Source organism: Colletotrichum karsti (assembly GCF_011947395.1).
Source record: "Colletotrichum karsti strain CkLH20 chromosome Unknown Scaffold14, whole genome shotgun sequence".
NCBI lineage: Eukaryota > Fungi > Ascomycota > Sordariomycetes > Glomerellales > Glomerellaceae > Colletotrichum > Colletotrichum karsti.
The window spans coordinates 138,294-152,470 of record NW_024065914.1 but is presented as its reverse complement, the minus strand read 5'-3'; the positions used below and the strand labels follow the sequence as shown (position 1 = coordinate 152,470).

General features: G+C 54.3%; 4 protein-coding genes across 4 annotated transcripts; 2 read left to right on the top strand and 2 right to left on the bottom strand.

Annotated features, from left to right (window-relative positions):
• Positions 1-591: 591 nt before the first annotated feature.
• On the bottom strand, positions 592-1,877 carry CkaCkLH20_05013 (cation efflux family protein; the record flags this gene model as incomplete). Its single annotated transcript, XM_038887732.1, has 2 exons — positions 592-1,187; positions 1,262-1,877. The coding sequence occupies 2 exons, from the start codon at positions 1,875-1,877 to the stop codon at positions 592-594; spliced, it is 1,212 nt and encodes a 403-aa protein (XP_038746774.1).
• Positions 1,878-4,119: 2,242 nt separating this feature from the next.
• On the top strand, positions 4,120-5,322 carry CkaCkLH20_05012 (Sir2 family protein; the record flags this gene model as incomplete). Its single annotated transcript, XM_038887731.1, has 1 exon — positions 4,120-5,322. One exon carries the CDS (start codon positions 4,120-4,122, stop codon positions 5,320-5,322), a length of 1,203 nt encoding a protein of 400 aa, XP_038746773.1.
• Positions 5,323-5,358: 36 nt separating this feature from the next.
• On the bottom strand, positions 5,359-6,041 carry CkaCkLH20_05011 (uncharacterized protein; the record flags this gene model as incomplete). Its single annotated transcript, XM_038887730.1, has 2 exons — positions 5,359-5,528; positions 5,585-6,041. The coding sequence occupies 2 exons, from the start codon at positions 6,039-6,041 to the stop codon at positions 5,359-5,361; spliced, it is 627 nt and encodes a 208-aa protein (XP_038746772.1).
• A 368-nt stretch (positions 6,042-6,409) lies between these two features.
• CkaCkLH20_05010 (uncharacterized protein) lies at positions 6,410-12,846 on the top strand (the record flags this gene model as incomplete). The annotated part of the gene is made up of 2 exons (XM_038887729.1): positions 6,410-9,576; positions 9,627-12,846. The coding sequence occupies 2 exons, from the start codon at positions 6,410-6,412 to the stop codon at positions 12,844-12,846; spliced, it is 6,387 nt and encodes a 2,128-aa protein (XP_038746771.1).
• Between the last annotated feature and the right edge of the window lie 1,331 nt (positions 12,847-14,177).

Sequence of the window (14,177 nt, the reverse complement as noted above, 5' to 3'; positions counted from 1 at the left end):
TAAAAGCTGGTTGGCCAATCGTAGATTTTCTGGGCAGATGCGACAGATATGCGCGCCAATGACATTGTGACAGCTTGGCGGAAGCCAAGACAGCCTTATTCCCTGAGCTCGGGAGTCGGGGACAGCTTAACCCGCGTTCTATGCGCATCTCAAGATCTAGATCGCGGTCCCCGCATGCCAAACTGCATGCCTACCGTAGTAACTGCTGAATTGATAGGTCGGGATGGGTGGGCAAACAGAGTTGCGGGAACGGGCAAGTGTGTGCAGCGCACCAAGACACGGTTGGACGGAAGTAAGACACAAATGACTCTTTTATTGGCAGGGAGAGACACAAGCTCTCCGCATGACGGGCCTGATGCTGGCCTTTTTGCTAAACCCCCCTGAACGCCGCCCTGATGCAACGCATGCCTGAGCAGACTCTCCAAGCCTGCTCTCTATACATCTCCTGTATACCAGAAATAAAAATAAAAATGGAAAAATCAAAAACAAGACGGTGGTTGTTCCACGCTTCCGGATATGTGTAAGGGAACCAAGGGTATCTCATCGTGAATGGCAAGCTCCTCCCGAATGTACAACTAGGGACATGGGCGCTCAGTGGTGCTTGTGGTGGCCGTTGCCGTTGGCCTGGTCATCCTCCTCGGCCTTGTCCATGTTGGCCTCGCCCGGGATGAACTCGTCAAACTTGGGCGCGAGGGCAGCCTCCTTCGGGACATAGCGGACCTTGATCCTCCGTACGCCACGAACGCTGGAGCCAACCACGGTACGGACCTTCTCCTCGACAGCGCGGACGTGCTCGACAGACCAGACGCCAGGAACAGCCAATTCGATGTCCACGAGATAGTTCTGGCCAGACTTGACTCCGGAAATGTCTCTGACTTCGACCTCGTGGCCTTCGGTAATTTCTGACAGGCTTCTCAGGGTGTGCTTCTCGATCGACTCCTTGACCTCGGCATCAATGCTGCGGTCGGCCAGTTCGTACAGAGCGGAGAGGGTGTTCTCAGCGCCAGCCTTGATGACGAGCAGGGAGATCATCAGGCCACCAACAGGGTCGAGCCAGGCAGCATCCTTGAAAAAGTTTGCACCCAGAATGGCAAGCAGTGTGACAATTCCAGTCCAGCTATCGACACGGTGGTGAACGGCGTTGGAGGCGAGGACAGACGACTTTCGTTCGACGGCGACTTTCATTGCTGCAAAATCTTTGTTAGACACGCTGTTTTCCGCTTGGTTACTCCAAAAAGGGGGTTGTTTGGGTGACACTCACTTGCTTGGTACAGCCATTCCTTGATTGCAACCGTGCCGAGAGCCAACCAGGCGGCGTGCAGACTCGGGCCAGAGTGGTCGTGGCTATGGCTGTGGCCATGGGAATGGGCATGGGCAATCGCCTCAGCCGCTGCTGCAGGGTCCAAGAACAGGTGGGCGTAGAGGGTCAGCATGCTGCTCCAGCACATGAACAGGCCGCCGCCGAGGAGCATGCTGGAAACACCCAAAGATCCCAAGCTCTCGATCTTGCCGAAACCAGTGGGGAAGCCATCGGTAGGGGGCTTAAGACTCCAGGAGACGGTGGCCAGCGTCAGAATGTCAGACGCCAGGTCGGTCAGACTGTGCCAGGCGTCAGCAACCATTGCCTGGGAGCCGAAAGCGTAGCCGCCAGCACCCTTGGCGATGGCCATGCCGAGGTTGGAGTAGAGACCGATGCGGGTGATGCGCACGCCGGCGTCGTTCTTGTTGGAGGAGGTCAGGTAGACATTGTCGTGGCCGTGATGGTGGTGGTGGTGGCCATGGCCGTGAGAGTGGCCGCTGCTGTGACGGGTCTGCATGGCAGAAGTGGTGGGAGGAGTGGTGGTGGTGGTTGTGGTTGTTGTAGTTGTAGAAGACATGATTGCGGTCTGTGTGAGGATGGGGAAAGAAGTACGAGCTGGAAGTGATAGGCGTAGGCGGAGGCGGGCGGCGCTGGGGGTTAAGTAAGGATCGCAGGGAGAAGCGGCCGGGCTGGATGTTTGATAGACGCGGACGGGAACGCGGCGCAGATGTGGGAGATGTGGCCTAAAGGGGGTACCGGTAGCATAATCGAAGCAAGCCGGACGGAGAAGGGTGTGCGCTCCGGATCCCGATCTTGATGAGGCGCGTCCACATCCAATTCCCATGCGCATTCCCATTGCCGTGCCTGTGGCAGCTGCAGACGTCACACTCACACTCAGCCCGGATAGGCGGCGGAGCAGTCCCGTAGGCGGACGCTTGGACGGGGGAGACATCTACGGCTACCCTTACGGATACGCGAGGCTGTGAGTGTGGGCTAGACTCTAGAGTGACCTCGGACAGCTAGGATTAGGGATAGGAAAAGGAAGGGGGGAGGGGACGAATGATGGGATGGCTAATTGCAAGCAGCGGCAACGAGCAAGGGACGCGTACATGACAAGCAGCCAGCGGACGAGGGGTTCGGAGGGGAGCGACGGGACGGGAGTGGTGGGAGTGGAATTGTGAAAGTGATGGTGCGGTAAGGTATGGAGGGAGGAGAAGGTTGCGGGAATGGCCTCTGGTGGGCTGACAGGATGCGCTGTGTGAGTGTGTGTGTGTGTATGTTGGGTTGTGTGTGCAGCAGGTGCGGAAGAAGGAAAGAATCGACGCGGCAAGGGAATGGCCTCGTCGGCGACGTCGTCGTCGTCCCGTCGCAAGGTTCAGGTTGATGAAGAACCTGCCCCCGTCCGTACCCGAAATCGTCCAGTGTCCGGCCACGGCGGGTGTTGATCTGATCTCTGGCTACAATCGCTTGGCCTTGCCGCGGTCGCAGGTTGCAGCACCGTAATGGGGTGGGTGCAGTCACAGACCTTGCAGCGGGATGGGATGCTTCTGTTGCTCTGCTAAGCTAAAGATGGCATCCGTTCCTGACGAGGATGGGGTCTGCTGCGGTCTTCGGATGCGCCAGGGAAAAAAAGAACCCACAAGGCGAAGGCGATGATTGATGGATGGATGGCCCTGGTCGTGTGAATTCAATTGATTGATGCAGCAGGTCTGTAGTCTGTAGTAGAGTTTCTAGTCTGTATTCCACCAATAGCACACTGCTGGTTGGTTTTAGTTGTCTAGCAGCTGCGCAGATTCCCTCAAAATCAAAACATATGTTTTAGTACCAGCTCTGAGGGGCGGTCCTGTGTCAATGAGAGATGGATCACGGGGGAACAAACAAGCTTGAATTTTTCGTTGCCGTTGTGCTGAATACAGGCCCGCACCTGGGCAACGACGTCGTGGTGCGTCAGCAGCGCCCACTTCAACATGGAAACCCGACGTGGCTGCTACAATTAGCCATTTTTCATCTCCAAAACGAACCAACTCTGGCTAAAGCCTTACGCACCCTATCCAGTTCACAAAGACCAGGGGGGTTTAGAGACAACTCCGCTGCGTTCCCAAATAGACAACACGGAGCCAATCCTCCAGCTAATCAACTCCAGCTGTACTCCGTACCAAAAAGGCAAGCCGGACATCTGACGGAACACCTCCGTCGTTGTGGATGTGACAATCGGCAGCATATCGGACCAGCAACTGACTGGTAACCCCTGAAGTGTCTTCAGCCAATCGAGCCTTTAGAACCGGAGTCTCTACCATTTGTTACTCAGAGTGGCCCGTGCCGAGACCCCCGAAACCTCTTCTCTCTCTCACTGCAAAAAAAGACGGAAAGTGAAAAATAATCAGGTTCGGGCAAGCCACAAGAGCTTTGTCATCTTGTGGAGAACCGGCGGGGCCCCGTTGAGGCTGCCCCGAATCATGACGAGTTGACAACTGACATTCAAGATGAGATCGCCTCCCTGGAATCAACTTGAGATGAGCCCGTCGTAACGTTTCCATTTACCAATACACGCGTCTGACACCCTCAAAAACATCTCCCTGTCGCCCCTAGTGCTTCTATTCTTAAAGTCACCCCGGGGATATCATGCCCACGCAACAACCACGTCCTTAATTCAACCCCTTTCCCATTTTCTCCTGCCTCTCTCAGCCTCCACCGAAAAAGTCCACGCATCTGCCGGCGCTATCCCACCTTAACGGGTACCCTGGAACCACCTTCGCGATCCATATTCCTCCCACATTCCGGCAGCCTTACGCAACACACGACCTCCAAGCCTCGCTCCAATGCGCAAACCTCTTATGCGCATTCCCTACACGGAAGTCTTGGCCCCTCCCACACTCCGTCCGAGCAACGCAAACACCATCCCGGGCGCTGTCGCGGCCCTCCAGAATTTCTTCGCTGCTCCTCCGCCAAAGGGGCTGCCGAGGTCGACCGTCGTCTTGACTGGCGCGGGCCTTTCCGTCTCCAGCGGCCTCGCCGATTACCGAGGTGTCAATGGCACCTATCGCGTGAATAAGACCTACCGTCCCATTTACTACCATGAGTTTCTCTCAAATCACGAGGCACGCAAGAGGTACTGGGCGAGAAGTTTCTTAGGATGGACCTCACTTCATAAGGCTTCGCCGAACCAGGGCCACTATGCCATCCGTGACCTGGGCCAGCTGGGCTTGATCCGGAGTGTCGTCACTCAGAACGTCGACTCGTTTCATTCCAAAGCTCATCCTGATATTCCGACTCTAGAGCTGCACGGCTATCTGAGATCCACCGTCTGTGTAAGTTGCAGGAACGAATACCCCAGAGACGCCTTCCAAGAGGAACTCGGGAGACTCAATCCTGCGTGGCAAGAGTTCCTTCTCGAAGCCCTGGCCTCCGGAGCTCTCGACACGGAGAACCCTGCCGAGCGTAGAGCAAAAGGCATCCGGACCAATCCTGACGGAGACGTTGACCTCCCAGGTGCTCCCTATACCACCTTCAGATATCCAGCTTGTCCGCACTGCCTCGCGCAACCACCATCTACACCCGAAGGTGCCAAACACGTCGTCGAGGTTGACCACGATGGTGCCTGGAAACCCAGCAGCTCTGCCGGGATACTGAAGCCTGCGGTGGTCATGTTTGGCGAGAGTATCCCCAATGAGGTGAAATCCGCGGCAGAGGAGGCTATCGACGGGGCAGGCAAGCTCTTGATTATGGGCACTTCGCTAGCCACCTATTCTGCTTGGCGACTGGCCAAGAGGGCTCTGGACCGCAAAATGCCCATTGCCATTGTAAACACTGGTGGTGTTCGCGGTGAGGAGATCATCGCTGCTGTGCCGGACCCGGATCCGACTGGGGCTCTTGGAGTCCGAACGGAAGTATCCACCGACGCCGTACTTCCGGCGCTGGTCAAACAGCTGCGCCAGCTGCAAACCAGCGCCGCCCCCGTGGCCGGAGGCGGCGCGGTGCCCTCTAAAGAGAACCACGGCGTTTTCAAAGATATGTTGTCATAGCCCATATATGTACCATCCAGAAAATCCATTGCGAATTCAGAAGAAGCTTGACATGCCCCGTGCTGGTGTCTTCGAAGTCTCAGGGACCGCAGTCGGTTGCTGTTTCGCTTCCGGTTCCGCCTTGGTCTTTGCTGCGGTCTCAGCCAGCCGTGCCTTCTCCTGCTTCTTCTGGCGTGACACATCTTCTCGCTCGATCTCCTTCAGCACTGCCGACACTGTTAGCATGCCTTGATCGTAGCTGCGCTGGCCATGAACCACTTACTCTCTTCCCACTCAAGCTCCTTCTGAGGGTCGCCCGTACCCAGCGCCTTCTCCACGTCCACATTCTCGCCCCGTTGTAGCTTCTCAACGACTTCCTTCAGAACCCCGATGCGGACGTCAGCTTGACGCGAGAATGCCTCGAACGTCTGCTTTGTCGACAGCATGTTAATGGACATGGAGCCAATCAAGAGAAAGATGACAATGTAGAAAGTAGCCGGGTTCCATTCCTTCTTTCTCTTCGACTTGACCCGCTGGATCGAGGGGTCTCCGGGAAGCTGCTCCTCACGTCGGAAAGGCTTCGGGATCAGGGACTTCCAGAAGTCCAACTGCGCAACCGTAGGCAGCGAACTCGCGTGCCGTGACTGGAGATAGAAGGAGCGATGCGCAGCTTGCGCAAGGGTTGCAGTACGCAGGCACGGGGCTGCAGCGAGCAGTCGTTGTGCGCCGATTCGAGACATGTCGATATGATGCAGAAAGACCAATGCGCGAGAAAGATTCTGATGCCAACTTTACACTTTCCGTCCGGTCTGAAGAAGCAAAAAAAGTTCCGGGCAGTTGCGGTTGAAAGACAAGTGGTCCGTGCATCAACAGCTCCTGCTGCACGGACCGAACCGGATAGTGGTTGCCCTGGACAACGCTCCGGGGCAATGTTTAGCGAGATCTGCCAAACTGCCAACACTGCACGCTTTGTGGATTTGCATGTAGTCACATCCTAAATGCTTCTTGAACAACACGAATTCGCTCTCTCCTGACCCGCGACCACGTCCTCCGAATGAACCTCGAGACTTTATGACGACATGATCAGCCCCCCCACGCATACGACTCAATGACTTCTATACAGAGCAAGGTAGACGCCGTCAAGGCGGCGGTTACCTCGACCACAACATGTACATCAGCAACATCGGTGATGCTGAAAGAGCTCCTCGCGACAGAAATCGAAACATCCTCAACAACAACAAAGTCCACGTCTCGAGCCACGAAGCCACCAACAGCAGCAAAGGGCAAGACCGCTGGCACAACACGAGCAGGCGCGACAGCCAGCAAGAAAGATGAATTGAGCCCGAAGGATAAGGCTGCCCTCGCGGCGCATATCATCAATTTCGCGCTGAAGTCCCTTACCGAGGCTTCCAAGCCTGCACCACCACCTGCGCCCACAACACCATGCCGACGACAAGTCTCGGGCGATGACCTCCGGAAAAGCCCGATTCGACGACAGCTACGACGGTCCAATTCGATGCCGATGACTCCTATGCAGTCACGTCCGCTGAACAGAACCTCCACGACTCCCATGACTGCAGCCAAGCAAGCACCAAAGCCGGTCACGACATCAACACCGCCGACAGCCTGCCTCGCGACAGTTGAATGTCTGAGAACTGCGTTCACGTGCTTGAGAGCTCTTCTGGCTTCTGGCGCAGTAGCGTTTCCGGATTTGCAGCTGGAGAGCGGCATGTCCTCCTTTGTTGCCAAACTTGTCGGCCTAGGCCTCCACGAACACGCATTGAAGGAGCTAAACATTCTGAAGCGACGACTCGAAGCGTTGGGTACATCTACCAAGACGAAGGCGAAGACCACCAAGACGACTACAACCGACGCGAAGGTCAAAGGACTTGCCGAGCTCCTGGACTTTGGTGATGCCAAGTTCTCAGGTGCGACTGTTGGTATTGTCGTCTCGACTCAGATGCATATTTTGCGTCTGATGTCCTTAAACAAGAAAGCCGCAATAATCGAGGCAGCCTTGCCGTACTTGAATCCTACTTATCCAACTTCTCCGACTCGTCTTCTTCTGGAGTCAGCCAAAGAATCGGCACAAGCGAAAACGAAGGCTGCACGGCAACTTGATGTTCTTTCACAGTTGCTACTTTCACTTACTCCAAGCCCCTCGATGAAGGACGACGACACAGCAACTGATTCCCGATTAAGCTGCTCTCCTCCGTCTGCATTGCAATTGCAGACATTCGGACTGGAGGCTCGTTTGCATTGGTGGCCGATGGTTGGTCACAAGGCCGACGTCGACGAGAATATCACGTCACCACTATCAAAGTGTATCACCTCATTCATTCGCAGATCTCAGCACGACCTCCCGGGTTCCTACCGTAGATCCCTCGACGTCTTCCAGCGCATCAACAAGCTAGCCAAGAGTCAAAATCTGGAACCGAAATTGTCATCAAAATCACCTCTCGCGACCATTTACCAAGCCCTTGGCACCGCCGCTCAGGCTGCTCGTCTTTACAATGACTCGGCCGATTGGATCGCGAAGATCAACAGTACACTGGACCCTGAGCGCGACTCTGCGGCAAAACGCTGTGCATCCGCAGCCCAACTCGTGGCGGTATATGCCAAGCAAGTGCCTTTACCAGAAGAGTCGCTTGTCAAGGCTCTGACTGAAGTCATTGATGGGCTCCAAGGCTCACTCAAGGGCGACTTGTTCGAGCTTCAGGAACTCATGACGAATCTATCTGCTGCCCGCAGGTCGGTCGTTGGGCTACTGGCCGCCAATAAGCAGGAGACTCCGGACAACATCATCGATCTTCTCAACAAACTGGTCCTTCAGCTTCCTCGATTCTCTCTTCGATGGCTTGGAAGAGCACCGGCAAGGGACGCAGAGGCCAAAGAAAAGGTCCGCCACGATCAAAGAAAACAGTTGTTGCTCGGCTCCATCACCCAGATCATGGATTCTGCATTCATGGTTGCCAAGTCCTATATCGACAACAGTAAGATGACTTGGGAGCTTCTCGACAACCTTCTTCAGGACTGTTTATGGCTGCTCGAGACCATGGGCGACACTGGTGCCACCAACTCCAAAATCGATGCTGCCAGCTCTCCATATACCAAGCTGTCGCATCTTTACTTTATGTTCTTCCACTGGTACCGTCGCAACAACGACGCCAAGCTGGTCGACAAGACCCTTCTTCGGTCTCTCAAACGATCCGTTGACTGTGTCAAAGACAGACCGTCCGAAGAGAAGGAGAAGGCGCAGACAACCGCGAAACTTGAGTACTTCGCAGACCTATGCAAGCACGCCGACCGCGTCAAGGATGCCCGCGATGCCCTCAAATCCATTTGCACGAATATGGTAGAAGATGGCGTCTTGGCGTCTGTTGCGAACTCCTTGTCATCGAACTCGCCTGCTGTTGCCTGGAGCGCCGACGCCAAGACGGAGACGCTGTCGAGAACTTTGAGCGCCATGGTCAAACTCGATCAGTCTTGGAACGACTGGACGTTTTTCCTTGCTGACGTTGAGCGGGCTGCAGTGCTAGAGCGCATCATTCAGCTGATTCTCTCCGATACATCGAGCGACTCTACATCCGATGATGTAAAGGAACCAGTCACGGAAGCTCTGCTGAGAATTTACTCAACAGATCGCTTCCCCATCCGCCGGCTGCGAACTTTGATACAACTTCTCACCATGGCCATCGGTGATCAAACACAGTTCCGAGATCTCAGGGAGCAGGCCGAAGCAACGCTACAAGCATGCCGCAGCCAGGACCTTGCGGAGGACAGAGGCCTGGTCAACTACCTCGTGGATCTTGAAGCTGGGCTGGTTTCAACGGTGGCACTTATGGAGTCGCACTCGGAGTGGCGAGCCAGCGACTTCGACAAGTCAATTGACTTGTGGCGGTCTATTGTCAATGACTGCTCAAGCAAGAACGATATTTTGTCTCGGATTAGCGACACTGAGGGACTTCTCAGACAGCTTGGGGCCATCGGAGAATACGCCAGACTTCGCGGCGAGGACGAGTCCCTCCTTTCAATCCTCGCTCTGTCCTCTGACATCTCTCAAAAGCTTTCCGACTCGTTCACAGATCTATTGCTTCAGTCACACAGCGACCTCGCTGATCAGTATATTCATTTGGGCTACTCTGACAGAGCTGAAGAGATTATCAACAAAGCCAGGGAGTTCATACAGGCTTCAGGCAGCGACGATCTTGCGGCGGTCAATCTCTTCGTTTCATCCACCGAGCATCAACTGGCGAAACAGAACGTCGATGCAGCGTAAGTTTCTGCGTATTCTTGTTTTGGGTAAAATCTAATTCGGATCATAGTCAAAAATTGTTGCTTCAGGGCCAAGCTGTCTTTGAGAAGTCTTCTTCGATTCGCCGGAGCACACGATTGCAAAAAAAACTGTTGGTTGCCAAGGCCGCGGGTCTGCTTTCTCGCATCAAGTGGGACCAAGGCGAATACCAACACGCACTGTTGCATGCGAAGACAAGTGTCCGTATGCTCTACTCTGACTGGGTTGATTTGGAAGATCTCTGGAGAAAAGCGTCAGGCTCAACGCAGAGTTCGACCGAGACTTCGACGGACGGATGGGTAGCTCGTCGAATCGATTGGGCTGATGGGCCCGATAGCTGGGCCATTGCCTGTGGTCTCTTGAGGACAATGCTGCACCTTTCATCCGTATACGCGCACTTGGGGATGTTCCAAGAGACGATGTACTACGCCGAAAAGGCCCATCAACTCGCCAACTCCACGAATGCCTCGATTTACAGGGCACAAGCGGCCAGCTGGATCGGTTCCGTTTGGCTCAAGGCAAGCAAGCTGGAAAAAAGTCTCGGGTACCTCAACGAAGCGAGACAACTCATGGCTACATCTGTAAAGCCCACCCGCCAAGCCTTTCAGCTTGCCTGTGAGCTCAGTGCCTCTTTCGGCGAGATGAAAGATCACGAGAACGAGATATTGCTTCTCGAGCTTGCAGAGGTCACGCTCGGGACATTGAACAATAGTGACAGGGGTGTAATCACCGGGGTCAGCGATGATAAAGTTGTGGATAAGATGGCAAAGCTCACGCTGAAGGGCGCGACGACGACAACGACAGTTCGAAGAACGCGAGCTACCAAAGCAGCGGTACCTGCGACCAAGACGACCACCAGAGCAGCCGCCAAGACAACGACAACTGCGAGAACGACTAAGCGCACAGCTGCGCCTAAGGCACAAGCTGTAGTGCCATCCAAGGCGCTCGCTGTCGCGGCCGGCAACCATGCATCCGATCTGAAGGCCTCAATGTTGATGTACAAAGCGCTCGTGCACCTAAGCAAGGGCGAGTGGGCTGAAGCATCAGCATTACTCGAGGAGGCGAAGCAGATGTCGAGTAGCCTGAGAGAGTCTCTCCGAGTCCAAATCAGCGAAGCAACTTGTCTCATCGAACAAGGCATCAAGCAGATGGAGCACGACTCTGTCTTCTCTGTGGTCAAGGAGTCCACAATCTCATACCCTTCAATTCACACGACATCCGACAAAAGCACCACGGAAAAGTCCTCGCCAAATGGGCACTCCCCCCGGAAACCGCAAAGCCGTGCTGCTTCTGCAGACCGCAAGGCAACCAAAGACAACGCTACATTCGTCGACACTCTAGAACAAGCCCAGACGCAGTTGATGCAGGCGCAAGCGGAAGCTGCAATTTCTGGAAACGGCCATCTGGTTCATCGCATCTCAGCGTTGCTTCAGAGCACAGGTATCGTTTTGTCTGCGGCATCACAAGGCGTTCCTAGAAACATGGCCAACTTCGGATACGCAGCCTGCTCCGTTGAGTTTGCGCGAAATCTGACGTGGAAGCGGGAACAGAAGACTGTGGCAACGGAACAACTTGATGCCATCTTCAGCGATATGGGTTGGCCATTGGCTCTTCCAGTCAAAGACGACAGGCGTGCGACGATCATTACCGCAGACGACATGACCAAGTTCCAGCATGACTACGTCGATATCATCCCCGAACCATGGAGCGTCTTGTCGATCTCGCTCAGTGACAACCGCAAAGATTTGTGCATCACCAAGTTGCGAGCCGGTCAGAGCCCATTCGTCCTTCGGCTGCCTCTGGAGCGTGTCGCTTCCAGAGATGGTGAAGACGAGTTGTTCGATTTCCAACATGGCTACGACGAGCTCATGGACCTCATCAATGCTACCAACAAGAGCTGCCATAATTCTGGAGATTACTCCGCTAAAGGGGCGAAGAAAGCGTGGTGGGATCAGCGTGATAACTTGGATGGTAGATTCAAGGATCTTCTCGACAACGTCGAGCAAGTCTGGCTTGGCGGGTTCAAGGGTATCTTCTCCCAACATCGTCACCGTCCGGAGCTTCTGGCCAAGTTTCAGAAGGCTTTTGCGAAGATTATGGACAAGCATCTGCCCTCACGGAGACAAGTCCGTGGCAAGAAGACTACCAAAGCTCCCAAGGTCGCTCTGGAGCCTCGCATTCTCGATCTGTTTATTGGACTGGGAGACCCTTCGACCGTGGCACCGGACAACGACATGGACGAGCCTCTGAATGATCTTCTCTATTTCATTGTGGACATCCTTCAATTCCAAGGAGAGAGAAATGCCTACGATGAGATTGACTTCGACTCCATGGTCGTGGATACCCTTGATGCCCTCCAGGCGTACCACAGCGCAGCCAAGACTTCGGAGCCCGAGGAAGGGGCGCACAGCATTCTGATTCTCGACAAGGCGCTTCATGCTTTCCCGTGGGAGTCGCTTCCATGTATGGAGGGCCTGGCATACTCCCGTGTTCCCTCGCTGTCCTGTCTTCGCCGGTTGATCCTGGAGCAGAGAACGACCCAAAATGGGGACGCCAGTCATCACACAGTATCGCCTGCCGGCGGCACATACATCCTCAATCCCGGCTCCGACCTTAAAAACACCCTCAAGCACTTTGAGAAGCCCATGACGACTCTTGGCGACTCCTGGACAGGCATTGTCTCGCGTTGTCCCACGGAAGACGAATTCGAAGGTGCTCTGAAGAACTCGGAAATCCTTCTTTACTTCGGACACGGCAGCGGCGCGCAGTACATCCGCGCCAAGACCATCAGGAGATTGGAGAAATGCAAGGCTGCCGCCCTGCTCATGGGTTGCAGCTCTGCATCCCTCGAGAACGTCGGCGAGTACGAGTGTCATGGCCCTGTCTGGAATTATATGCTCGCCGGGTGTCCCGCCGTCGTGGGCACCCTATGGGACGTGACAGACAGGGACATTGATCGATACGCTGGCCGATTGTTCGAGGAGTGGGGTCTTATGGAGAGAGGCACCTTTGTTGATGATGGCAAGCAGAATAAGGGGAAGGGCAAGGGCAAAGACCTTTTTGCGGACAAGAAGACCAAAGCCAGCAGCAAGAAGAAGGAGGAGAGCACGGAGCGCGCGAGCAACATGTCGCTCGTTGAGGCGGTTGCGAAGGCGAGGGACGCCTGTAGGTACAGGTACATCACGGCCGGCGCGGTGTGTGTATATGGCATTCCCGTTTACATCAGCAAGGACAAGGCCAACGGCGCATGAGTGTGAGAGAGTGTATATCTATAGACACTGGACATATTTTGGCCGGAAAGGGGGAAGCCGGGAGCGAAGAGCATGATTCTGTCTTCAGTTTAGCATTGCATGGTGTTGGTAGATTACTGTTGACACTCACGATCCATGGAGGGCGTTTGGCGTCTGATTACTATTTCGAAGCGAGCGAGAGTTGTAGATGGTTATTCCCCGGTTAGAAGGAAGCATATTTGAGAGGCGCGATGAATATTGAATTCATGGGTTCCCATCATAATATTTTCTTCCATTGTTCGCTCCGCGTACTTACTCTGCGACGACTGTTGACACATACGTGTTAGTCTACGTTGTTTTTACTTACTGAGTAATTGTCATCCGGGAGGGATGCGATCTACATTGTCATAATCCTCGCGATATCACTTCCCGTCCTGCCTAGCCATGTTCCTGTCCCCCCCCGATGAGGCTGAGTTCTGTTATCAGGGAAGATGAGGAACGAAGGGAGTGATCGGATGTGTTTTCTTGGAGAGGAGATCCCAGGGCTGTATGGCCGGGTTAACATGACGTCTTTTGAATAGGACCGATTTTGGGTACGGGTTCCCCGGAGCATTTGTTTTCCGTATGGTTTTGTATTATCGGGGCTTGTGGAGGTTGTGTCTATGCCGTTCCGTTGGTGTTGCCTCGGACAAGAGGACCGTATTGAGTTGATTTCGTCTCGTGGGTGGAGGTATGGATGTTGCTATTCCTGTCCTCTATTCACATCATTGCGAGGGACATGGGAAGCGAGCAGAGAGTGATATGGGAGCCATCTGATATTCTCGAAGATGGTTTTGTTTTCTTGATCTATTATTCGTTACGTCTAAGTAGACCTTGAGTGGGATCATTGCGGTAGATGGAGATTGTCTATTCTTGGCTACGGATCTGGATCAGGGGGGAGGCGGGAACTGATTTCATGCTTGCATCACGAGATTGGGTATCATTTCCAGGAGGGCGTTCCTCGATCGGATGTCTGGATTACGAAGAAGGAGTTGAGGCAGCTGGCTCCGTTTTTCGTCCACGAAGATATACCACGAGCGGACAAACCTCCGTGATCTGGTGTGGTCGTTGTCCACGGAGAGACCGAGCGTTGTGTCGCTGTTGGAGGCCTTAGTCTAGTCGTCTGGTGTTTTTATTAGAATTTTCGGGAGAGCTGCGTTGGGGTTCTATTTCTGTCAACGGAAAGGCGATTTACCCTTTTGTGACGATATTGTTTTCTCCTCGGCCCGTTATGATATCACACTCGTCCTTATTACATCCGTTCCATGGAGGAAGCGTCACTAGTATGGACGCCTACGCGATGTTGGGGAGGA